The 26,230-nt window shown below is 31.8% G+C and overlaps 1 protein-coding gene across 2 annotated transcripts; it reads left to right on the top strand.

Annotated features, from left to right (window-relative positions):
• Positions 1-5,222: 5,222 nt before the first annotated feature.
• Positions 5,223-22,748, top strand: LOC105329013 (secretory phospholipase A2 receptor). 2 transcript variants are annotated; one of them, XM_034474067.2, is made up of 6 exons: positions 5,223-5,352; positions 16,298-16,347; positions 16,871-17,042; positions 17,466-17,683; positions 19,787-19,822; positions 20,060-20,202. In XM_034474067.2, exons 1-6 carry the CDS (start codon positions 5,327-5,329, stop codon positions 20,065-20,067), a joined length of 510 nt encoding a protein of 169 aa, XP_034329958.2. In that variant the 5' UTR covers positions 5,223-5,326; the 3' UTR covers positions 20,068-20,202. The 2 variants fall into 2 exon arrangements, with proteins under 2 accessions (XP_034329958.2, XP_011428417.3); XM_011430115.4 differs by lacking the exon at positions 20,060-20,202 and adding an exon at positions 20,229-22,748 and having other exon boundaries at positions 5,237-5,352.
• The last annotated feature ends 3,482 nt before the right edge of the window (positions 22,749-26,230 follow it).

Genomic DNA, 26,230 nt, shown 5'->3' on the forward strand with positions numbered 1-26,230 from the left:
TCTTAGGGACACTGCCGCACAGTGGGCATCAAACCTCGACCAACATGCCCATTACTTTGGCCACCTTTCGTCAAAGGTGACAGGTTTTATCTGCGAAGAGACACATTTTTGTATAAACAATAAACGCAGCCACATCAATTCTCCAAAGATGACACGCGCTTTTCTCCCTTTATGACAATTTGATCACAGTAAGCCCTTTTGGTATACTTGTGATTTATGCACCACTTCTCTGTTTATTTGTTCTCGATGCTATATTTATATATCTCTCGGATTACACGTTCACGTTATGACCATATATGACTATTAGTTTTATTTAATAATCAACACACATCTTACTGCTTTTGTTTTCCTTTATAATTTTATTATTATGAAATGAATTTGCATCCACAAGTTCACTGATCCCAAGAGCCTACTGAAAAATAAAGTTATTATAGTACATGTATGTGCATGTATTTTTTGTGTCATTTTATATCCATTTTAGAATCTATATTATCTTGTTTATATATTATGCATTATATTTTTTTTTTACAGTTACATATTATGTTTCCTTTAAATTCCAGTATCCGTGACCGATCCCTTAACAATCAATTAAAACCAGTTTATGTATCGTAGCAAGCGACAAAAACAAGGCCACGAGCATTGTATTTATTTCATACTTATTTATATTTTATTGGTCGCGATCGTATCTTATTAATAATACAACAGTTTATACCTTGGGAATAGTAGGGGAAATCGAATCCTGAATATTTCGAATTCTAATGCAAATGTAACAAACTGGCGAAACTTTTTATATCAAAACTAAGCATGATAATGTAATTTAATAAGATAATATTAAAAATCAAAACGTTTTGTAATTTTTTCCACCTGAACTTCCATGCACCTATGTAAGAAAACTGCCAAAATTATTGCAAGTTCCTGTGTTTTTACTTTTAAGTAATTGGTTTCGTGCAAGTGTGGGGTTTTTTTTGTTTGCTTGTTTTTAGAAATTGGAAAAAAATATAATATTAATTTGATTAATATGTACTCACGATAAAAACTAAGACTACATCAACACATCTATGTCGCTAAAACGGTCAATAAGGAAAAAGGGTTCTATTGAAAAAAAAGTTGATTATCACGCAAGCACGCAAATGCATACTCCAGAGTTCGAGAGTTCGAGTGACACTGGTATTCATTTGCTTTGGTAATTTTTTTCTATCACCCCCCCCCCCCCCCTTATTTTTTACAACAACATGAATGACACGGCTAAATGCAGCCTTGGCAGCTATCAAACGATTGGTTTTATCTATCTATTTAAAACTTTTTTCGTTAACCAAAAGCTGGTCTGTTCACATAAACTACTTTGGGAAGGATATCGTACTAGTCATGACATTGGTCAGTTTCTGGGTCAATCTGTGAGCATCGTCGGTCCCTCTAGTCTTCGATACAAGGCTGCGCATGAGGTTTAGAGATTAATACAAAACTTAAACGATCAAAGTTTTCAATTTTACTGTATATATAATTTCTTTTCTGTTTTTACAATTTTAAAACTATAAATTTAAAGTCAGTGTCCAATCGATGTATGTCCTTCTGACGAAACCCCTTCTGACAAGCATTATAAAAAGTGAGAGTTCAAACCATAATTTTCATTTTTTTTATGGAGACCATATATACACACTTGCATTTTTTTCAACATCTTCATCAAACTGATCCACATTAAACTTTTGAACGTTTTTAATTTACATTAAATTTCAAATTGGTCTGTAGACCATTGTTACAGCGCGCTTTAAAAAAATATTACGCACTTCGATTTTTTTTTCAAAATCCGTTAAATTTAGAATCAAATCAACGTATATCACTAAAAGATCAATTTATATTCAATTTAGCAATAAATATTCCACTGGTTGACAATCTAAGCAATCTATTTTTTATATGTAAAATATTATCATGTCATGTTTAAAATGTATATACGAACCTGACCATGGTAAGCGCTTGTTATTAACAGGCGTTCCATTTTTTCTTTCGATTATAATAACGATTACGTTCAACAAAATATTCAAATTTTACATAGATCGTATTTTGATTGTTTAACCGTTTGCTGCTCTTAAGTAACAAGGCCGTCCATACGAATGGAATTAAATTGCAATGGTTTTGAAAATCATTCATGAAATTATGGCTATCGCAGAATTTTTGTAGTGGCGGTCGATTGAGTTAACACCCACTTTATACACAACAAAGTAATAGCCCTCGGTTATAGATTCGTCTAACAGACCATTTTAGTTACATTCTAAATTTAGAATCAGTGACCGCTCTTTGATTAGATGTTAACAAACAATCAGTTTCTGGACATCGTATCATTGATTAAAAGGATGTCCAATATAATCAAGCAAACATATTTGTATTTTGATTTGCAAGGTTACTCGTACTTCGACTATTATAAATATCGATTTTATGATCGATATTGTATTCTTTAATAATCCGTTGATAAGCTCGACTTATTTATATTTAAATGACTACATAAAATATATATTTTTATTCACACTAGTAATCGTCCCTGTTATTTCATACGGATATTCATGGTTCGATAGCGGGCGTTGCAGAAAAAAGTACAAAATTAGCCGTGTGTTATGTATATTTTTCAGCAATAATCGCCAATGAAGCAAATAAAACAGAACGCATTTTTCTTTAAAATTTCAAATGAAGATTTGTATGATAAAATTTCGGTCTATAAGACCGGTCCTTCAGTGTAAAAACTTGTGAATGTCAATATACATGTCATTTTTTTTCTTCTGTTGCCCCGACCACTCTGCAAAAGATCCGCACTTCTAATTCGTTTGACAATTACAATTAAACAAATATAATTGCGAAATGTTTGACACAATACTCTTCTTTTGGTTGTTGTGTTGTTAATAGCCTCCCTCCCTCACATTTGGCACTTTTTGTTTTTGTAGCATTCATATTGATTCTATATTAATGGCTATCTATTAGGTTTATATTTAAACGTCATTTGCATTGCTGAGATGGAAAACATCCATAGATGCCAGCCATTATGCATCACAGTTTGATTAAAAATTCAGTTCTCTTTATCTCTTTCTTGTACGGATCTCATGATATTGTCTATTAGATTTAATGTCGAAATGAATTAAAAGAAGACTCCTCCGGGGTTTCCAACTCGATTAGAACGTAAATATGCAATTAATTTCTGTCTTTCCGAGTAAATAGAAGAATGTGTGTTGATAACATTTCGTAGGCAAATGTTTATTAATCTTTAATTAATTGAGTTCCCCCAACGTCGATATCATTTTGTGTTTAGTCCACGAGATTGCGTTTCCAGACACGCAGGAACATTAATTATTGACACCTGCACAGCAATATCAGACGCAACCCATTGAACGTTGCACGAAGACTATAATGTCCCTCGTATACTAACATAATCTATATAGATTCGTATTACTGAAGATCTCTAGAAAAAATTTCCAAAATAAATAAATAAATAAAAAATAAATCAATAACTGATGAACACATTGTCGAGATCTTTATTTTATTGTACAAATATGTCAATAAATCGTTTACTTGTAAGTATTTTCGTGAATAATTTTCTTAATTTAATGAATCAGATAAATGTCATCTTCGATTGACAAGGGTTAAACTTTCTAAAAACAAAAAACACCACGTTCTTCATAATATGATACTCGTAGTGCATCGGAAACCCTTAGCTATCAAAGATATGGTTATTTCGCGACTTCTTTGCTTTGTAAAATATAATCGACATCTGCCTTGAAAAAAAAAACCGGAATGGAAAGGAATTGTCTACAAGACATGTGCTTAAGGTACCTCACTACACCGACACTTATACTTTTTATGACACTACGTCACAAGATGGCGATTTAAATGTTTTGTTAAACTGTTTATATCGTTCAATTGTGATGTATATCGTCTTAGCTCAGTGGATAAAGTGTTGGGCTTCTGAACTGCAGATCATGAGTTCGATTCCGCCTGAGCTTTTGTTCATGTTAACTGAATTAAATTTTTGAAAATGTAATTTTTCATCCAAAATTACGCATTTTTTTCCTATTAGACTTAAATACTTCTTCTTCGTTATAATATCTATCATAATCAAGTAATTTTCTACTGATTTGAGAAAATATTTCACGGTAGTGAGCAACCTTAATGGATAAACTCCATTATATGCTTGTACACGTGCACTTTAGAATGGACGTTTTACTACAATTCTCTCTTATTGCACTGGCCTGTCGTGACTTAAAACGGTACCACCAGTTGATGATTTCTCGCTAATCTGTTAATAACCATAATTGTTCATTAATAGCAATAAATATGTCACCACATCTATTCTTTAAAGTAAAACGATTGCAATTTTTGTATAATAGAAAAAAACTATTCCTCGCATTTAAAGACTAAATGGATTTTGGTAATGTCAAATTGGAACAAGGCAAGTTGGGTTTGACGGCAGGCGTGCACTTACGCCGGTGTATTGCTATCGGTTTTCTTTAGATATCACACAAGGATAAAATCTGAACAGCATCCTTAATTGCTGTAGAATTTCTATTTTGCTTAATCACGTTGATTGAGAGTGAATATATTTAAGTGGATTTATCAGATTTTTTATCAATGTTAACTTCTAAGCGTTTCCGACATTTTCCAGACAATAATTCTCTATTCAAGTTAAGATTAATAACAATTTCCGGAAGGCCTTAAGGTAACGCATCTTTAGCTATTGTAATGGATATTTATGGTATTTTTTTTTCTTTGTTGCATTATTTGACACACTTTTTATATCAATACCTAAAATAGATTATGAATTTACACTGCATATGTTTTTAAATGTAGTTGCACTTTACATACCTTGCAATTGACTTTTAATCGTTCGAGGGAAAAAAAGCAACATCACGGGGATATTTCACATATGAAAAGGATGCTACTGTCGTCCTTTCCAAAAAAAATTCAATCTGTTGTTCCCTAACCGACATGTAAATTGTTAAGTGCCTTTTGAAACATATTGATGTTTTTATTAGTGTACCTACCAATTAAAAGTTTTATATGTTTTCACTTTTTTCTTTCTAAAGGTATAAGAAGGAAAAAGAATCAAAATCAATGTTATTTCTATAAATACAATTTAAAAAGTAAATAATCAATTTTCACCTAATGAAAAATGGTTTAAATCTGAGTAATGAGGACCATTTGATTAATCTCCATTTAAATCGATCGCTCGTCTTAACCGGATCGATGGATTCACAATGTACCCAACGTACCCAGGCTCTGTCAGTCGACGTGGATCTCACTCTGATTTGCCTGCTGGAGAGAAGGATGCTCCTATAATCTTGTAAGCATGTTTCTGGAGGATGGTTACCACAGGTAAGAGAATATATTGCCAGTTGTCTATTTTGATGCGATGGAATTCGTATGCCAAATTTTGCAGTTCTTTTTTAAATGGCCAATTTCTTTTTTTTTTCTGTAAAAGTTGTGACAAGGATGGAACTTTTTTTACTTCAAAAGTACAACCAAAATTATTTAAGGTTACTGCATGTACCTTTCGTTGTTGTTTTATGCATGTGCCCTAGCATTTACAAGAATTTAGGTTTCTGATATCAAAACATGAACGTAAAAATTAAACTAATAACAAGCGTACAATTTTTTTTTTTAAAAATCTAATTATTTTTGCATTTGTAGCCATTTAAAATGATTGATTGAAATTATCATGAACTGTTTTTAAAGTTTCACAAATGATGCATTTATATATTAGTTTTATTGGCTCGGTGACGATGCTAATATTTCCTTAAGCTTAATAATGGTTCTTCATGTTTACTATTTTCTTTTTTGAAGTCATATTAAACCTGTAAAATGAAATTTTATACTTTTGTAATATCTCGAGCATTTGATTCAAAATATTGGGGTTTTTTTAAACGTGTGCAAGTGGCAATATTTCAAACTTTGCACATCCTGTTCATCTACAGAAACATGAAGAAGCAATTTTCTGGCCTATACACACCACCACCCCCTCACGGATATGAGAGTTTTTCCATCTTTTTTTCTTTCCGTGAGCAGGGCGTGAAATTTTAAGATCTGTCATACTTTTTGATTGTGTATCATTTATTGTAATTACCAATATGACGATAATACATATAACAGTTATGATATAGTACGTTTTAAAAATTGTAATTCTTAAAAAATCAAAATTTTCGATAAGACAAAAATATAACCTATTTTTGAGTGGAATTTTTAAATGGAATTTGTTTTTGAATCAATAGTGAAGGATCACTTAATAATTTTCCAATAGCGTTTCTAGGAGGGGTCAGTTCGGGCCAATACTACATCAGTATAGGTAGATAAATGACATTATAAGTTACCTCATAAAGCCATTGTCATGTTGGCTAGCAACAAATGACGCACTAGGTTCATTGTCATTATAACATACAGAAGGCATTTCAGAATTAGTTAACATGTATGTTAACAAATTAACAGCAATCCAGTATAAGCATTTATCCGGATTAATTAGGCATGAGTATACTTTTCAAGATCAATTCATTCATTTCAATTTACCATAATCTAAGAGATGTTGAAAATTAAAGATTTTAGAAGCTAAAAATTAACAGAGGACAAAATATGATTGTTTGGTATCTTTTAATTGTATTAACATATTCTATTTTATTTCAGGTCATCATCTAAAATATTTTTTTATTATAACATGTACTCTCATAGTTTTAAAACCCTTTAAGGAAACCGGAAAGCTGTTTTGCGAATAAACTTACTCTAACGAAGTGCTTACTCGTTATAACAAAAATATTATATCATGGTAGCAAGTTCATCGTCTCCAAAAAAAAGACATATTTGGTTATCGTGGATTACCGATAAACCATGTTAACTGTATAGTAAACAAAAAAAACCTAAGAAATAGAATTCTCTGCTAAGGTTTTAAGCTTTTATTCCCGCTCTAACGCGGTAACAGATAATTTTTTTTTATACTTTTTGGTGTGATTGGTGTGATTGGCGATAAAACTGTGGGCGGTGCAAAAATCAGGTTTTTTGGGTTCACAAAAAGGTTATGATAATATAAAGATCCACCAGTGTTCAACTGTCGCTAGTGCCAGCTCAGTCAAAGTGAGAAATACCTTGTACATGTAGACATCAATTCTACAGTCCAAAAACAAAACAAAAATATTCAGAAAGCCAAAAAAGGTTCATGTATAAAACATTCGAATAAATATTACATTAAGTTTGCGAAATATGTCAGGTACTTTGATAAATAAAACCAAAACCCAATCCAATTCGTAGTTAGTCTTAATTAAAGTCTTATTACACTTATTTTTCATTTAAAAAGGCTTTCTAAAAATTCATGTTCAATAATGATCGCTATAAGAGGTTACATGCTCAATAAACTTTACATCAGATCTACCGTAAAACTTCATGCATGAGTTTAGCTGTAAAATATTTTATTTAGCAAAGAAAAAACTGTATTATATTTTATTAGTTAAATTATCATACCAAAAAATTCAAAGTTAAAAATTATGGGTAGTTTTTTTTACTATTCAGCCTCCGAATCTTATTTTTTGTTTATTTATCATAATGATGAGTTCTTCAGTATTTCAATTAAAAGGGTTTAAGCTTTAAAATGACTCTTCAACTCTCCAAGAATCTTAGGCTAATTGATAACAAAAACTTGTTTAAAGATCTTAATTTGATAAAAACTTTCAAACTTTAATAAAGATTAATGATTTTGGATGTTTTTTTTTGTTAGACCCATACAGTTGAACGTACATGTACATTTATAAACTTTAAATACTTTATACAATTTTATATGTAATACATTATATAAATAGTACCTGTTTGGGAGGGTAACAGTTGAAATTGACACCCCGAAAAAACCATTGTCAACCGACGCGAAGCGGAGGTTGACAATGGTTTTCGAAGGGTGTCAATTTCAACTGTTATCCTCCCAAACAGGCACTATTTATTTTATTATACTGAATGTCTTAATTTTATAGATGTTTTACTGCTTTTACATAGAAATGACGTGAATTCCACGGCGAACCGTGCGCGCATAATTTACGCGCATGTAACAATTCGTTGTGTTACCCGTTGCTAAGTGTGTTGCTAACGCTGAGGGTAATAGAACGGATTATCAACTGCGTCTAAACCAATCAGATTTCAGTATTTAACATGAAAGTATCATAATACGAATTGTTACATGCGCGTACGGTTCGCCTTAGAATTCACGTTATTCCTATCTAAAAGCAGTGGTGTTTTCTTTAAAATTAAGACATTCAGTATAACAATATAAATAGTGCCTGTTTGGGAGGATAACAGTTGAAATTGACACCCCTCAAAAACCATTGTCAAGCTCCGTTTCGCGTCGGTTGACAATGGTTTCCTCGGGGTGTCAATTTCAACTATTACCCTCCCAAACAGGCACTTTTTATATAATGTTGGTCGTTCAAAACCGGGGATTTAAAAATATGATTGATCATATATTTCTGGGGAATCCATCACATATTAAAATTTCGCAGTGTCAGTTGACCAACCGAGGAAGGAAAATTCCGTAACATTTCGTATAAAGTATGTGTATACAGAATTTGGGTGGTTGCCGTCGGGGTGGATGCCCTGCAGGAATTAGTGTGACTTAGGGCCCGCTAAATAGAAGTACATAGTCTGTTCTTACAAACAGTGAAATTTTCTTGATAGAATAATTTAATTTCAAACAAATGAAAATTTGTTTTTCAATTTAAGTTTAAAGAAATTTCTTCTGCGTATTTATAACACAATGTTTACAAAATGCATCTATGAAATTACTCTTAATGATATACTTTACACTCGATTAAAATACAATTAACAAACAGACTATAACCAGGGTTAATCAGGATTATTATGCCTCCTGTCAGTTTGTCACTATATATTCAATACTCATCTATTTTCGCATAGTATCAAAGGATTTATATAGAGTAAGCATACTATGCCGGAAGAGAGCACGGCGTATGTTTTCAACAAAAATCTTGCTAGCGCCGACAGCGGGTTTCGAACTCACGACGCTAAAATCATTCCGTCTCTTAGCCGAACGCGTTTCCGCTACGCTATATTAGCCGTTAATGTAAATGAAGGTAAAACTATTTATATATATAAAAGGTAGATATGTACGACTGACATCAAACAATTCAAATTATTAATCTTTCCAAAACACTTCATTATTGACGGTAATTATAAAGTTAAAGTTTCTGATAAACTTTTGAACAAATTGATTGAACATATTCAAAGACATTCTACATGAGAATCACAAAAACGCTTTTTTAAATGACGTTTGATAAAGAATGTACAAGAAAGCAATTCAATATAAGATTTCGTCTGCTAAACATTTCGAGTTTTCTCGGTAAGGTCAAACGTCTCTCATTTCTTGAAAAGAACATATTAATTAAAACCTTTGTTGACTTTTCATTGTACAACAACTTGTTGATTAAATAAACAATCAAATCAATTGATTAATTTGAGAAAAAAAACAAACGCTTGCTTTTCCGGTGATTATTTTTAGGGGCTCATCAACACTCAGACGTCACTGCTAGGCTACTTATAGCAAAGCACGTCAGTATATATTCAACAGTCGGCATAATAATAACAATATTTTACACTATTATATAAATGGAGTAATCGAGAACACAGCTACAGTAAATTTTATATAAACATCTAGTATTTGTACTTTTCAGAATGGTAAAACTGTGATTGTTTGATTGAATGTGAACTATGAATCATTATAGGAATCATATGAACAACCGGTTTGTGTGCATAAGTGAAAAACTTCTTTACACGATATGTGATACATTATTTATTACTCTAGCCATGTTTAAGATTAAGAAAGGAGAGAGAGAGAGAGAGAGAGAGAGAGAGAGAGAGAGAGAGAGGTTTCAACATTCGACAATATTTCTCACAGCACAGCACACGGATGCAGTCACAGACTGGAAATGTTTTGTAATAGTTATACACAACCGTAAACACAGGGATAACTTTTCTATATAAATTGTGATGTTCTTGTGATTTTCTATATACCTGTCTGAATCATGTATTATTTTATCTACATGCGGTAAAGATTGAAGCTTATGATCAGGGACTTAAATATATACAGTCGTCTCTGGTATGATATATATAAAATATTTCTGGAAACGCCCGTTTTGACATCATGTGCGCTTATGTAGAGATCTGCGTTTCAATCCAGAATGCCGTTACGGCTACATGCACCACTTTACCAGTTCACATAAAATATTAACTATTTGAAATGAGAGAGAGAGAGAGAGAGAGAGAGAGAGAGAGAGAGAGAGAGAGAGAGAGAGGTCTCAATATTTGATAAGATTTCTCACGGCAGGTGGTCAGAGCCCGGGTGCTATCACAGACAGGAAGTGTTATGTCAGTAACACATCTGTAAACACAGGGATGACTGATATTCAATGTACCTGTCTGAATTATGCATTATTTTGTGTTCGAAAAAAGACGGTCTACCTAAAGCGTGGACGACATTTATTGTCGCCTTCATATGATAATGTGTTATTGCATATATCAAACTCCTTTTATGTTTCATTTCTTTCTGAAAACGGCAACTTGCATTAATACTTAACAGGCAACTCTTTTGGCTCGAACTTTGATCGCTCGAAGTGAGTTTCCGGTCCAAATTTTTTTTACCAATGTAACTAAGCAAATTTACTTTCTTGATCTCTCAAAATCCTTGATTTCTCAAAGTCAAACTGCAGTCCTATTGTTTTTTACTCTCGATACCTCGAAGTGGCTGTGTATATGCAAGCATTACCTAATTTTAACACCTACTTGGTCATTTAAATGGCTCAAGGCATTACATGTAGACGCGGGAGCCGTGTAACGGTATGTTCATTCAGGTCACACTGCAAGGTGATGATTGTTCTATGATTGACCATACCGTTGCCTAAACTATAATTAACACTGACCGTCTTAAGATAATTTACATACATGTACATAAAATCTTATTTATTTAAAACAATAAAAATTTTCAATTTTAAATTTCAGAGAAAATAATGATTTTTTTCTTCTGATATCTATATCTAAATTCTAACAATAATTAAAACAGTGCTTTTTTCTTCTTCTCGGTTTAATCACTGATACAGAACACACACCAGTTACGGCGTCTTACACCATCACGGTAAAATCGAGGCCCCGCGATCACCGCGATGACAATACCGCGACGGTGTATCGCGGAAAGGATTAAAACACGATCACGGTGTCGCGGGAAAATACGGGATCCGCGTTGGCCGTAGTGTACAATATAATACATATATGAATCCATTTAACTTTGAATTAATATGTTTCATCCCCAAAAGTTTGAATATTTCATAATCCGATCAGCGAGTAATAGTAATTCAGCAGTGTAAATATCAATTAAATATTATATAATAGTCATGCTCATATATGAAAAACCATGATGGACCAATGTATTTCAAGGGGTTACGTAATCAAACGACTTTTTACGGGGGCGTTTGGGTTTAACAAATGACCGCTGGAGCACAAATTCAAAATTTTACCTGACAACAAACTACAATGATGTATACACGTAATACGAGGTTTTTGAACCACACCTTAACCTACTCTAGTTATTAAAAATGACAGCCAATCAGGATACCATCATCTCTGGTATTTAACCCTATATCCGGTTTCCGTGAAGATAAAAATACTAATTATAATCGTCTGCAGAGCAGCTCATTTATAATCGAATCTAATTAAGAAACCTCATTTTAATCGTGTTTAATAAAAGAGCATGGTGTTATTTATAAACTTTGAGCACACATTAGTTTTCAATTTGAGCAAACATTGGCTACTTTTGACGATTAATTGACCCTTTTTGAGCGTCAAATTTGAAAAAACTTTGTCATCGAAAAAAGGGGTGTTAGAAACGTATTGAAATGGTCATTTACTTGCGATGGAAAATATCTCTAACACAGTTCAATAGCTGTTTCTTCTTTGTTCAGCAATATTCTCGTTAACAATATATTTAACAGAATATCATTATGAACTTGACAAAGCTCTTTGAAGCTAATAAAATATACCGATAGACTAGCTAATCGAATCGATTTTTACCATACAGTTCTTGCAAATGATACAGAGCTTAGTATTAGCTAAGTACAGATGTATTCGAATTCACCGAACATCTTCGAAAATTATTTTTTTAAATATGCATTTTAAAGAATAATGAAATAACTTTCGTAAGATTTGGCAGACAAGTTATTCTTGAAGACTTTGTCATAAAAATTGTTATATTACTGGGAATTTTAAAGGTCACGATTTTTGTCAAAAATTATTTTCCGATTTTTGTAATTACAATGCATTAGAAAGGTATTTTGAATAAACAACCACAATTTGAGTGTCATTCGTTGAGTTATAAGCAAATTACAGAGATTACAACTCTTTGCTATGTAAACAAAGCCTTTGATCACATTTTGAATGTTGAAGTAAAATTTTTAGTTTCAGACCTAAAATGAAAGTGTGTAACGTTAGGGCTGTTTATTAATGCTTAAACAGGGATAAAAAGATCAGCTTGAAAGAGGTTTTTTACTGGTATATTGAACCTATGTGTACAAAAACACGGCACGAATCTTCTTACATGACAAAGAATTAAGAGCCCTGTATCTTGCTTATATAACTTTACAACTGACTTTCAACTTTCATTTGATTATTAGAAATGCATTCCTAAGGCATTGTAAGTTATAAAAAACAGGAAAATAGAATTTTAGCAAAATCGTGAACATGCCCCTTTAATGAGTGGAACATTTTGTAAACTCATTAGATGGATACCGGTTCCTTCTACTTTCACAAGATCTCCAATAAACACCTATAGAAAGAAAGTATTTTACACATACATGTACATAAACACAAAAAGCTATAATTTCACATCAAAAGAATTATACAGACGCAATACAAAAAGTTTTTTAACATAACATCCTCCACAAAGTTCAAATTCTAACATGATTTTTTTTCCAAACTTCAAACTCTCAGGCGTTTTGGATTGATCAATACAAGTTTGGTTCTAGCTAACAATTTCTATACAGCTTGTATTGGATGTGACAGCTTTTACAATTTTACCAAGTCTTTGATGAAATCAGTTACAGCAGTCTTTAGTATGTCAAATCAATATATATATATATGTACTTCTGAAAAAAAAATCAATGATATTTTACAGAATTGGGACTTTTCGAAAATTTTGTACTTAAAATATTTACAGAATCAATGAATGTCATCATGGGTTTTTTTCTACTCATAATACCAAATAAAATGTTTTTGACAATCAATACACAGGTAAAGAATTCGACTTTCTATAATTAACACTACATCTGAAAATTGTAAATGTTAATATGGTGACATTTTTTTTTTACCGATATTTATTATTTGCCTTTGTTTTAGGGGTTTTTTTCTGACCGAAATATGAAACACTAATAGCAGTTAATAAAGCATTAAAACAGATACAAAAGTGCACCAAATTTTAAAGGTAAAAAAAACCTCGTTTAATAGTTGACGACTGTTAAGTTACAGTGATTAAACGCAAAACTTTTTTTTCTCAAATTTAGCTTAATCACCTCCTTAAATGATGCAATGCATTATTTACAGACACCGATTACAATAATCTCGAATAATTATCTGAATAATAACGTTTCGCTATCTCAAGTGCGATCACGTCATCATGTTCTTTGTAGTGTGAGAGCGAAGTGAGACGAAATGAAACGGACAGAGAGCATGCTGATGAACCCATCATTACTCAAATCGATTCTAGAAAGGTTGAATTATCAAAAATCACATTAAAAGAGTTAGACTTATTATCAACAATGGGTTATATATACAGTGGCTGTCATTGATGTATTGTTCCTTCTTGATTTGTTTTATTTTAGCATCTCCGAATTATTATTTAAACAACATGAAATGTCTAGGCTGTACATCAGATAGTGTCTAATGTCTTTGTACAAAATGTGAGTTCATAATCACAAAAAATTATTTTGTTATGCATTGTTTTAAATTCTTTTAATACTGCATGAAAACTACAATGATAGCTTGGATATGAAAGAAATGGATTCATGTTCAGTTCTGTATGATATCTGGGCCTCTAAAGCATATGAATGTTTAATGGACCCCTAGAGGTTTGAAATACACGTAAATTGATTCTTAGATACGCCTCTCAAATCTCCAAAACATTTTAAAATCATTTATTCACGTTTGAAAATCGTGACGCTAAAACTTAGAGCAGAAAAACGCTTCATTGATGCATTCAATACGTTGCAAGAAACAAATCCTCAAATATTAATATTCAAGATTGTGACATGTACTGTTTTTTTCCTTTAATAATCTGCCATTTTCCTTTTACCCTTTCTTTTCTGTCTCTTTCTTTTAATCATTTCCAAAGTATCATTCACATTTTGAAACATTTTTTTAAATTTCTTTTTATTATGCTTAAATTGCATAATATTAAAAGCATTATTGGTATATGTATGTGCTAAATAAGTACGTGTGAAAATTCATTAAATTCTTTTTATAAATGATAAATCATTAAAAACCATTCTTGGTCATAAGCTTTATTCCAGTGTTAGATTTTGGGTTAAAAACAAGAAAGTACTGAAATCTTTTATACAGAACTCATTATCTTAAGAAGATAAACAGATTGAAGTGTAAAAATCATCCAGCCACCTTAATTGATTTTTGTGTGTGGTGTCATTGAGCTTGTTCTCAAAGAGTAACAACATTTGCAGAGATCAGATTAGATCTATCGATCCATTTTCCTCCTTTATTAATCCTGATTATTGGACAAGAAAGTTTATTGACTGATTATTTAGCTGTTATAAGTGCTGATGTACGAAATTATTTTCAGTACATTTGCTGGGGGTGTTTGCTCGCTTATGGAAACGCTCATGTCGGAGAGTTCTGCCTGCCCGCCATTGTACCGATGAACAAATAGCCAGCAGATTCAGTTGAACATTAAATAATAGAAAACTGCTAGTTTTCAAAGCTACAGAATAATTTGATTCTTATCTCGGTCAATGATGGGGCCAGTTGGAGTGCAAAAAAAAAGATATCGAATCTCCCTTAAATTTCCCTTAAAGTACATCCCTTTTATGTTTATGTAGAAACTTTGCTTTAAGGTAAAAACAAATTAATTTTAGAAATCAAATTCGATTGTTTTGATATAGTCCTTAAGGATATTAAGATGCAAGCTTTTCTTTAAGTTTCATACACCAGTAGAGAAGTCTTTATGAGGCATAAAGAGTAAAAACACATTCGATGTATATTAATAGAACGTCATTTGATATATGAACTAGTTGAAAGTATTTAAGAGTATGTAAATGAATCGAAAAACAGATTTAAAGTGTTTGGGATATTTTTAATACCCAAGACTCTTTAAATCTTTTTATATTTCTGCAAATATCCTTAAAAATATAACAAAAGTTAATCAATATTCAACTTCTTTTTTATGTCTAACGGAGAAAACGTACCTTTGAAAAAAATCAAATGTGACTGTATACTAGTACATGTATGTCTCTGCCCTTAACTTTGTTCCAAATCAGAAGATAATTGGTGATGCATATTTTCAGTATATTATTATGTATAGTGGAATCCAATTACGAAATTGGTCATTCAAATGTCCAAGGATTTTTATTCCAATAGAGAGTAATCAAAATAATATTTTATTACCCCCTGTTGGAATAAATTAAAATCCTTGGACATTTGAATGGCCCATCGCGTAATTGGATTCCGCTATATAATATACTAGAATTTTTTATCCATGCTCCATGGAAAGCAAATATGAATCAGAATCGTTTAGTTTGTTTGATCGGAAACTAAAAAGAAGTGGTGAAACTCAGTTCAAACAAACACAAACAAACTGTTGTCCTCCAAAACTTTCGATTTCTTTTGGTCTTGTCGTGGAAGAGGAAGTATTTGAAATGGAAAATCATTTTGTAATGATACAAATTGAGAAAAATCTTTGTCAAGTAGTTATTGATTAGCTGTAATATATAATGTAACTAACTGTTCATAACGTCGCAACTCTCTCTATTTCTTAATGAAAACAGAGCAAACAGAATTTAGTACTCAAGTCAAGACCCCTTTCATAAAAGAGAAAGACAATAACTCAAATACACCGATTATTAGATTAAAGGATCGCCAATGTTGCAAAAGTAATTAATCCTTTTATTGTGAAAAGGGTTAATCTCAAACGTTTTGTTGTTGCTCTTCCTAAAATGTAGCATTCAAATAATTAATATACATATCAAGTTTAAGAAAACAATTAATTCCTATTTTATTTTGATCTGAATTTCAGGATATTTTTGTGCAGAGATTCTATCCTTCTTATAACTCTGTTATTAAGCGGTAAGTGTTTTAATCGATTTTGTTGTGAATTTAGTTTATAATCATTTACCGAAATGTTGGCCATTTTCAAAAATATAAGTAAAAGTTAAACTGACCAGTCTTAGAAAAATTCGTATGAACAGTTTTCTCTACTTATAGCGGTATTCTTTAGAGCATTCCAATAAATTGTTTTTTGCAAGTGAGGATTAAGATAAAGAATTCCACCTTTTATGATATGTTTTCAGAATGCACTCACAATACACACCTTTTTTTTCAATTATACACATTGAGAAACGATAAGTCTGGCATGATGTTATTACATAAGCACGTAACTTTAGAAAACGTAAAAAATCAAATCGTGAAGTAGAGCCAAAAAAAAACCAGGAAGAAAATCAAAACTAATTATTTGTTATTTTGAACCAACATGGTCAGATTTGTAACCTTTTAAACAACTATAGTAACTGTAGAAAGGACTTTAATTAATTGATAATCAACAACAATTTAAGGTATTGAAGGTATTGACTTTTTCTTTATTATTTTACAGGATGCCTGTGTTTGTCTCAGCTGGCGTTTTATGGAGAACAGAGAACATGGAATGAGGCATACAGCATTTGTGTCCAACATGGAGGACTGTTAGTGTCTGTAAATTCTAGTGAAATGTATGATATGATGGGAGATTTTTCAAAAGGTAGTCCATGGAAAACAGCAACAGGAATGTAAGTCAATCAATCATGGGACTGTTCAACGGGACACGGATAAACTTTCTTGACTATCTACGCCAAAGTCTTATAATTTTCTTAAAACTAATTTTCATTGTATTTATAAATATCATTGCATTATTAAAACATATGAACTTGCTAAAGAAAACTAATTTTAAAATTGAAATTAAGCACTCAATATTGAGTGAAGAGTGATTGTAGTATACCACAATTAGAAATCGTGTTTTGTACGTTATTTCAAAAATTGGGGAGGGGGTTAAAAAAGTAGCACAATTTTATTGCATGACAAGATATCTTTTTCCAATGAATGAACTACGGTTAATGAAAAAATTAACGGTACATATAGATTGTTATTTTCATTATTAGCTTTGTCGTTGTATATTGGCAAATGACGATTAGATTTATCATCCTTACTTACAGAAATGAACCTGTGTGGATTGGTATTCATGCCACTGATTCTCAGGGACAATCTCTGGAATGGGCCGACTGTGTCCCAACAACATGGACACAGTGGCATCCAAGTGAACCCAAGTCCCCTGATATCTATCAGTGCGCCTACCTCAAAAGTTTCACGACTAATATGTGGATGGACATCTGCAGTGAAACAAAGAACTTCATTTGCGAAAACATTGATTCGGGTAAGTACATTAATTATCACTTTATGTTTAATATAGATTTTCTAAATGCTAAAATTAATGATTTTAAAAAGTGCTGTAAAGTCTGATTGAATTTCCCTTAAAGCTTTTATCTAAATAATCACTGTATAATCCATTGCAATCTTGTTGGAATTATTATAAATTAAAATTCATTTGAATCAATGTATTTTTAAAATCGATGATTTTTTTTTACAATTTCAACAAAATTTTAAATAACCAACCGTAAATAATGCCACATGCATATATGATCAGTCTGTGTATTTAATGATACGATTCGGAATGTATTTTTATAATCATTGTGAACACGTGACCCTTTGTAACCACTTGTTTGGCCTTTCTTGTACTGTCTGCATTCTGACGAACGTGCATCATATGTAATCCAGTTAGTTCTGACGAGCGTGCATCATATGTAATCCAGTTAGTAATTTACAATGATATTAAAATTTTGTCTCTGAATAAATCGAATAGTTACCATGTTAAAAATTTGTTTCTGAAGTCATGAAAATCATTGGAGTCTTTATATGGTCACGTGATTTGCATTTTATCTCATCTAAAGAGAGAAGGCAAAATCTCTTACCAGTTTAAAAAGAGAACTCCAGAATGAGCACTGTGAAATGTGTCGCCTGAAAACTCAACTGATACACTTTGTCCTTATTCTTTAAAGCGAAATATATGTTTCTGTAACACGTCAAGGCTGGTAAAAAAGTCTGAAATGCTCATATTTCCATCGACGATGAGGAACTCTGGTATTTCCTGGTAAATACTGGAAAATAAAGTATAGAATACATGATTTATTATTTTTAACCACTTTTACTGTTAATTATCATGTAGACAATAAGGAATTTCTTGTTAGCTCCATGTGTATGGTCTCTAAACAGTGTCTTAAATTTAACAATTCAGCACATGTAATACCTATGGTATCGTATCTACTTATAAATAAGAACACAGTTCAGTTATTCAACGGTGCCGTTTGTTTAAAAACTTGGGTAAGGTAAAAGTGCAATCTAAGAGATAAGGAGTGTAATCTAATGGATAAAGATAACATCAACGTGATTGTGGCTTTTTTGATTTATGTAATAAAGAGTGGACAAGAAAATTGCGTAATGTTAAGTGTGAATGTGTCACTTCTCAGGCTCGCCACTTCTCAGTATATAACACACCTTGGAAGAGGCCAATTAGTTTTACTCAAAGTAATAATCTTCCCAAAACCATCAAGAGTGAATTTGTTTAAACATCACGTGTGACATGTCAACAAATTAACCATCAAATCTGCCTTAAATACTGACATATTATATATTTGACTATAAACTACTGATTAGTAAAGAAAAATCCCAATATTATAGCTTTAGATTTTGAGCATTTTACTTTATCTTTTTACAGAGTATTTTGTCTTTTGGAGTTAAATTTACATGCGGTCTAAAGATGGCCAAGACCATCCATCTCTCTGAAAAAATAATTTTAGTTTGTCATTAAAATTATCAAAAATCTACAAAATACAAAAACCCTCAAAAGTATGACAGTATTAACAAACTAAATCTGTGTGATGACTTTGAGATGCATTATACTGATACTGAAATGGTTAAAAATGTTGAATTGTGTTTTATGACTACTGTCTTTATTCCATTGCCTGAACACATGTTTTCATCAAAACATGTTTTATTTCCAAGTATTTCCCATTTTAGGGAAATATTAGTAGTATTTCCCGGGAAATACCGGCGTTCATGTCAATGGAAATTTATGTACAGGTATTTCTAGCCAACCGTGCAATAAGTGAGATGCAATGAAAGTAAAAAAAAAAAAAAAAGAAAATAAAATAAAATGGATTTCTAGTTTCGAGGAAAAGTGCTATTTGAAAATATTGGATTTATCATTAAAAATTTGTTTGACAGATTTGAAAGTGTAACAAATATTTTCACTGAATAAATAATTTCAAGAAAGACTGTCAAAGGGTAAACTCCTTTTAAATCCAAAACATTCCGACTTGACTTTGTCAAATTTTACTTTTACTTGACTTTTTCAAATTTTAGTGTATGTTTTTGTATCAATATCATTACATTACTAAATCTTCATTATTGTTACTTGTAGGTGCATGTTCGTCGCCATCAGTATCTTGCTATGAAGGTGAGCATTCTTTTCCCTCTAATAATTCAACCTTGATTTGTTTTCTTTTAGTTGGATTTTTTTAGAGCAATGTCTTCATTTATGGAATGTCGATCAAATGTTGATTAAATAAATCAACAAAACTTTGCAAAGCTAATGAGGAAAAAATGATCCAATTTCGTTGAAAATTGCTATACGAGTTTATGATCACAAGATAATATGATGAATATGTCATGACACAATAATTATCTTTCACAGATAAATAAGCAAAGCTTGACTGTCAAATCGAGCGAAATGAAAAACATAAATGTCGGATGATTAATGAACCTTTCTCGGGATACACCTGATTTCTTGATTATCTTTGTCAGTAAAGTTCATCACGTGATTAATTAAAGCTTTATAACTAGGTTATCTTTATATTCTTTAGCAACACTTGGTCAAACAGGCACATTCGTTAGCAGTAATACCGACAGTAGGCCTACATCGCCATGTGTTAACTTTACGGACACAAATACAACACCGGATCCCAGTGACCAAATAAGCTCAACTATTTCCCAATATCAGAGTTCTGAAATTACAACGAATAATGCGTCGCCTGCTGAGTCTCATACTTTATCGCCAGAAACCACCACATCACAATCAGTTATGATGTCTCAATCACTCCCTACATCACAATCAGTTATGACGTCCCAACCACTTTCCACACCACAATCAGTTATGACGTCTCAATCACTTTCAACATCACAATCAGTTTTGACGTCACAACGACTTTCCACATCACAATCAGTTATGACGTCACAGCCACTCCCCACATCACAATCAGTTATGACGTCACAATCCCTTTCTTCGCCACAATCTGTCACCACGACAAAACCTCAATCCACGTCTCTTTCAACGGAAACATATACAGAATCGCAAACTGACTGCGAAATATCAGCGACGGCATCATCAACGAAAACAACTAACTGTGTGACGTCATCTACAGCTTATACATCAACTGTTGGAGAATGTCTTTGTACGTGCACAGATGATGGCGTCAATTTGACAATGGCTATTTTACAAAGTAGAATTGAAACCAGAAAAAAACTTTTAACCGTTAACAAATCATCACTTTCTAGCACGATTCGCAAAAAGGAGAGTGCTAACGACTCACGACCAAGCGCTAAGGGTATAGGTGCTGTTGGAGTGTTGTTCATTGTTTTTGTGTTTGGAGGAATAGTTTTCATGGACCTTCACAGTTTATATTTGTTTATTTCAAAACATTATCGAAGAAAAAAAAGATTGGCAAAAAACAAGGAGCATTCAAATGAAATCGTTCACTGCTATTCACAAAATGTGAAAATTAAGTTAAAAAAGACCACGCATACTTGAAAGAGTGGAATTGATTTTTCAGTATAATATACTTTTACCTTCCATCCATATGTAGTTGCGCATTATAACTTTCATACATTGTACCAGGTACCTTTTTACATTTCACATGATCATCATTAGTATCACCAATCATCAGCATTGTTTAACTTGTTATAGAATTTGCACAAATAGGATATCTGTATTACTGATTACACACATTCTTCTAAAGTATGAAGCATTCGAATGCCAGTCATGAAGGGGATAGCAAACATATTTTAGAACAATGCTTCCCATTGTATACAGGGATGCAGTGATTTGTATGTTATACAATGTCTTCTTGTTTCCCTTTTGAAAACCCCCAGCCACCCTAAGTGAAGCCCTGATGGTGTTCGATCGATAGTAAGTAGACCAGATAGGTTGGTATAAATGGCACGCTATCTCTATGACGTAAGTAGTCATATATTTCACAAATCGGTCGTTTTATTTCGAAATATTATGTGTTCGGTAAATGCTTATGGAACAAAAGGGTTTAATGAGCCTTTACAAGACATTACGAGTCGAGTTGATGGTTTGCTGCATTCTCGTACACTACTTGTGACATGGTTTCAGTGAAACAATGCCTACGCCTGTGTTCGCATCTACAGAATCACTCTACCAGCTAATGCATTCATCCCGGTACAAATTATTACCATTATTATAGCATTAAATGGTTTTATATTGTGTCATGACACTTAAAAGTTTAAATTGCTATTCCATGTTTTCGTATTTTATATTCAAAAGAACAAAAAACTTCATGCATAAATTTCGAAGATGTTAATTTTACATTTTCTAGAATCACTTTATTTAAGAGTACATTTACGCTTATTTGAAAAAGAAAGGAGACTAGATAAAACCTAATGTCACTGAATTTCTTTATGGTAAACAATATTCCAAATTCCAGCATCAATTTTTTATATATATACTTGTTCAGTGTATATCTCAAACTATAAGGTTTATACCACTCGTGATAAGATATTTTTATTTATTTTTAGGTAAGGTCGGTTTATTTTTTTTTTAAGTCAACCAACATAAAAGATGAATTTTAAAGTTTAATTTTTTTTTTTTACAATTTAACAAACGATTTGTAAGAGCGATGATGACTTTATTAAGCTTTGCTTTGTCATAATCAATCAATTATAGTGTGAGGTATAGCCTTAGGTTAGAACTATAGGTATTACCTTGATTGCGCAATCTCTTTTTACAGAATGATAGGAGGTAAAATGCAATGTGTCCCTACATTACTAAAATTGTTATTCTACGTACGCTACTGTAACATATCTTATTGACAATTATGCTAAAGTACTAGCTCGCTGCACATCTTATAACGCTATAGTATTGTACATGAATTAACAATAAACTTATGTTGGACAGTATAACCAACATAAATATCTTACTTTTAATAAATATCGATAGATTGCCAAATCTGAAATATAACTTATAATAAGCTCTTCTGTACACAAACTCTTTCTTCTGTTAAAATTTTGTTATTATATTCACTTTTATATTTCACTTATTATTGAAATGCTGTAATAAATGTTGAAGAAAATCTGGATAAAAATTATTTAATTTGTTGTTTTTGATGATAATTTCGTAATTGATGGAAACCTTTATCAAGTCGAAATCACGTTATGCAGTTAATGATGTAAAACATTACGATGGATAGCATGATAATATTATGACCGGTATTTGACACGATCATACCAGAATAATATTAATATCTACCTAATTACATTAATTAATCATTCTTCAAAATTCGAGTAGGAGATCGGTGGACAAAACGAAGCCCTGTCAATCCGAAGTGACGTCACTGATCATGAGCTTGATGACCACCAGGAAAACTTTCTTTTTGCCATTTTGCCCATATTGTCGATCAACCAGTCATAGGCTAATGGAATTTAACCACATTTTCCCACTTCGCTGTGCTTTCATAATAATTGTATTTTTTAAAAATAAGACCACTGTACATGTTCTGTTAAAATAAGATCAATACAATCATATATTAGTATAGATATAGACAGCAGTATAATATTGCCTAATGATTATGATGGTCCATATACAAATTTATGACATAATATTTATTTCAAATGTTTAACCTATATTAGAAAAAAGCAGATTTCACACGCACATTGAGATAAATCTTCGTTCTCTATAGATAGAATAGTTGTTGCAAAAGGTAAAAATGCTTATTCTGATACATGTAATTTACAATTACCTTACTCAATATGTAATTCAGAAGTCTGAATTAACATACATTTTACATAATGAAAAGTATGATTTCATACAAGCAATCTTAAAGCATTAAGAATTTTTCAATTTTTTGCATGGAAACGGAAATACCTTGAAAAATCCGCAAATTTGACCTACTAAAAATGTAATGTGTACGGTCAAATGTAACACAGTCAATATTTGGAGATAATTGTTTGATGCTGCAGCTGGCAATTATGATTACGGTTTATTGAAGTATATTTAAACCCAAAACTGTTCAACCATTCAACATTGGTGCTTGGAATTGTTATACATAAAACAAACTTTGAAATGAAAAAAAAATCGACTGCAGCAACTATTGAATACAATGGAGAAAACTTATTGGAATGCTGGCTTATTCCACAACCCCTGAAAGCAAAACGTCTATGTAGCTGTCCTACATTAATGAATATTAACTATTTGTTTAGAATTAAAATATGTCCATTAAAGAACAAAACCCGTTTTAAAACTAATGCATTGATGAACGAAAATGGATAAGTAAATATTGGTCGCGATTCAGGTAGGGTTTTAAACTCTCTGGCCAATGCTTTTAACTAATGTAATTGGTTCATAAGTCACATGTTATTCAGCAGAATCATGTTATTGTGTCAAAGCAAAGTAAATGTGTCTTCATCGGAAAGCTATATTAGTTGTTAACTAGTTATAGAATATTTCAAACTATTTCCCATACAGGTACAAGTAAATCGAAGCTAGTAGTAACTAAAAGCAGCCAATCAAAGCACCACCCTTTAAAGAACTTTTTTAAAGTACCCGGAAAGAAAATGACTTTTTACTTTATTACCGATACTTTTTTAAATATGATAAATAAATAATTAATATGAAATTAAAGTGTGTGACCTGTAGAAAAACTTTTTCGCACTTTAAATAGAAAAATCAAGATGATTAAAAATTGAACAGTTCTTAAATTAAGTACATGGTATTGTTATCGATGAAAAATAAAACATTGTCATGAATTTTTAAACGTATGAAGGGGTGGAAGCTCACACAGAGGCAAAATTTATAATACAATGATGATTAAAAATAAATGGTTTTGATCTGTTGATGCTTTGGTTTGGGAATTGGGTCAAAAAGGCTTGGCTGGGCCAGTGAAGTGATGCATACTTAATATTACATTTTTACATTGCATGCAAATTGGTGAAATATGTTTATAAATCAGCTTTTATTTCTCATATTTGAAGTATGTGAATAAATCGATTCATGAGAACAGTTGGTAAAAGGATAATGAGTAAATAGGGCTATCGTTTCCCGTCCCGAAGGTCTCATACTATTTACCAGTATTTGTTCCATGCGCACTTCAAAGATAGATATAGATGATAGTTCAACTTATTCTCTATATCAACAGTGACTGTGTAATGTTTAAAATGCATAAGATCTGAGTAGCGTACTGGTCTTATTCAATATCACAATGGACAATCCTCAAGGTCCTTAAAATCCTCTTTCTCAGGCCAGGGTTTGTTAGTTTTGTTTGTTAAATTAATGATTTTGAAGAATTGAATTTTTAAAATGTGATTCCATCCCCTGATACATGTACCATTTTTAACAGCACAAATGTGATGACGGGATAATTATATTTTTTCTTTATAAGTGAAAACTTGTTTCCTTTCCTGGTCTGTTTTTACTTTTTATGAGTTTTGTGAGTCATCATGCATTTTGTTTTCAAAGTACTTTCGGTACTTTAATTCATTCCCTTATTGTCTGCTAGCTTCTGTGAGCTTAGAAGATTGAGCTACTGTAGTTAGTTGTACGTGATTAAGTAATCAGAAGTTGAAAATATTCTTAATAAAGAAAAAAAACCATTTAAGAGCTCTGTACAATGAAAGGAGAATATTCAAACTTTAAAATACTAGTACATGTAAATGAAATTTTTTCTCAAACAAAAGTTGTATTATTGCTATCATAAAGTCACATTTCTCTTAGAAGTCACTCACAGTGATATCGTTCCTATGTAAGAACCGTTGAAATTAAATAGCAAGTTTATAATAGGTACTTGTTATTTCGTCTATTTGTTTTTATTCTATTTAGAAAATCAGTCAAAAAGCAAGATAAACTAAAGCTATTGACCCCTTTCAATTCTACAGCTTTTGCTTGGCATGAAAATGTCTTACTCCGAGTTTCTCACCAATTTGATATATTTTCGCTGCGCCGCCTTAAGGTTAAATCCAATATACTGTCGTAAAACGGATATCTATGCGTTGGTAAATGACTTATACTATATCCGTATCCGAACCCAAACACAAGCAGAACTTGTACTTAAGTTAGTGTAGCTAGTGTGTCCTCTTTTGAAGCTTTCTAGTGTGTCTTCTCTTGAAGCATTCATTTTAGATTATGATTCAACCCCCCCCCCCCCCCCCCCAAGAATGACCAAAAGGACAGGTACATGTAGATTATATGAAACATTGTCATGTCGGTTTTTAATGTTTTGATTAACCTCGAATTAGATAATGATTAAAAGTGGTCGGTTTTTTCGGTCTTTTTCCCAGTTGCACTATGGAGCACTGAATAATATATTAGGCATCGTTAACGCAGTACCTAGAATATGAAATGATGAAATCTGAAGAAATTTGCTGACGATGAATAATCATCGAATTTTTGTATTTACCGATAATCGGTCTGAATGCTTGAAATGCAAAGTTCACCACATATCACGTTACTCAAAAAAGATTTTATTGATTTTAAACTTTCATTTACATTTCAGGCTCTATTAAAAAATAAGGTGTAGTGTAGAATCAACATATAAAATTAACGAACTGCAAAAAAGTCGGGATTTTTATCAAA

Source organism: Magallana gigas, chromosome 8 (genome assembly GCF_963853765.1).
Source record: "Magallana gigas chromosome 8, xbMagGiga1.1, whole genome shotgun sequence".
NCBI lineage: Eukaryota > Metazoa > Mollusca > Bivalvia > Ostreida > Ostreidae > Magallana > Magallana gigas.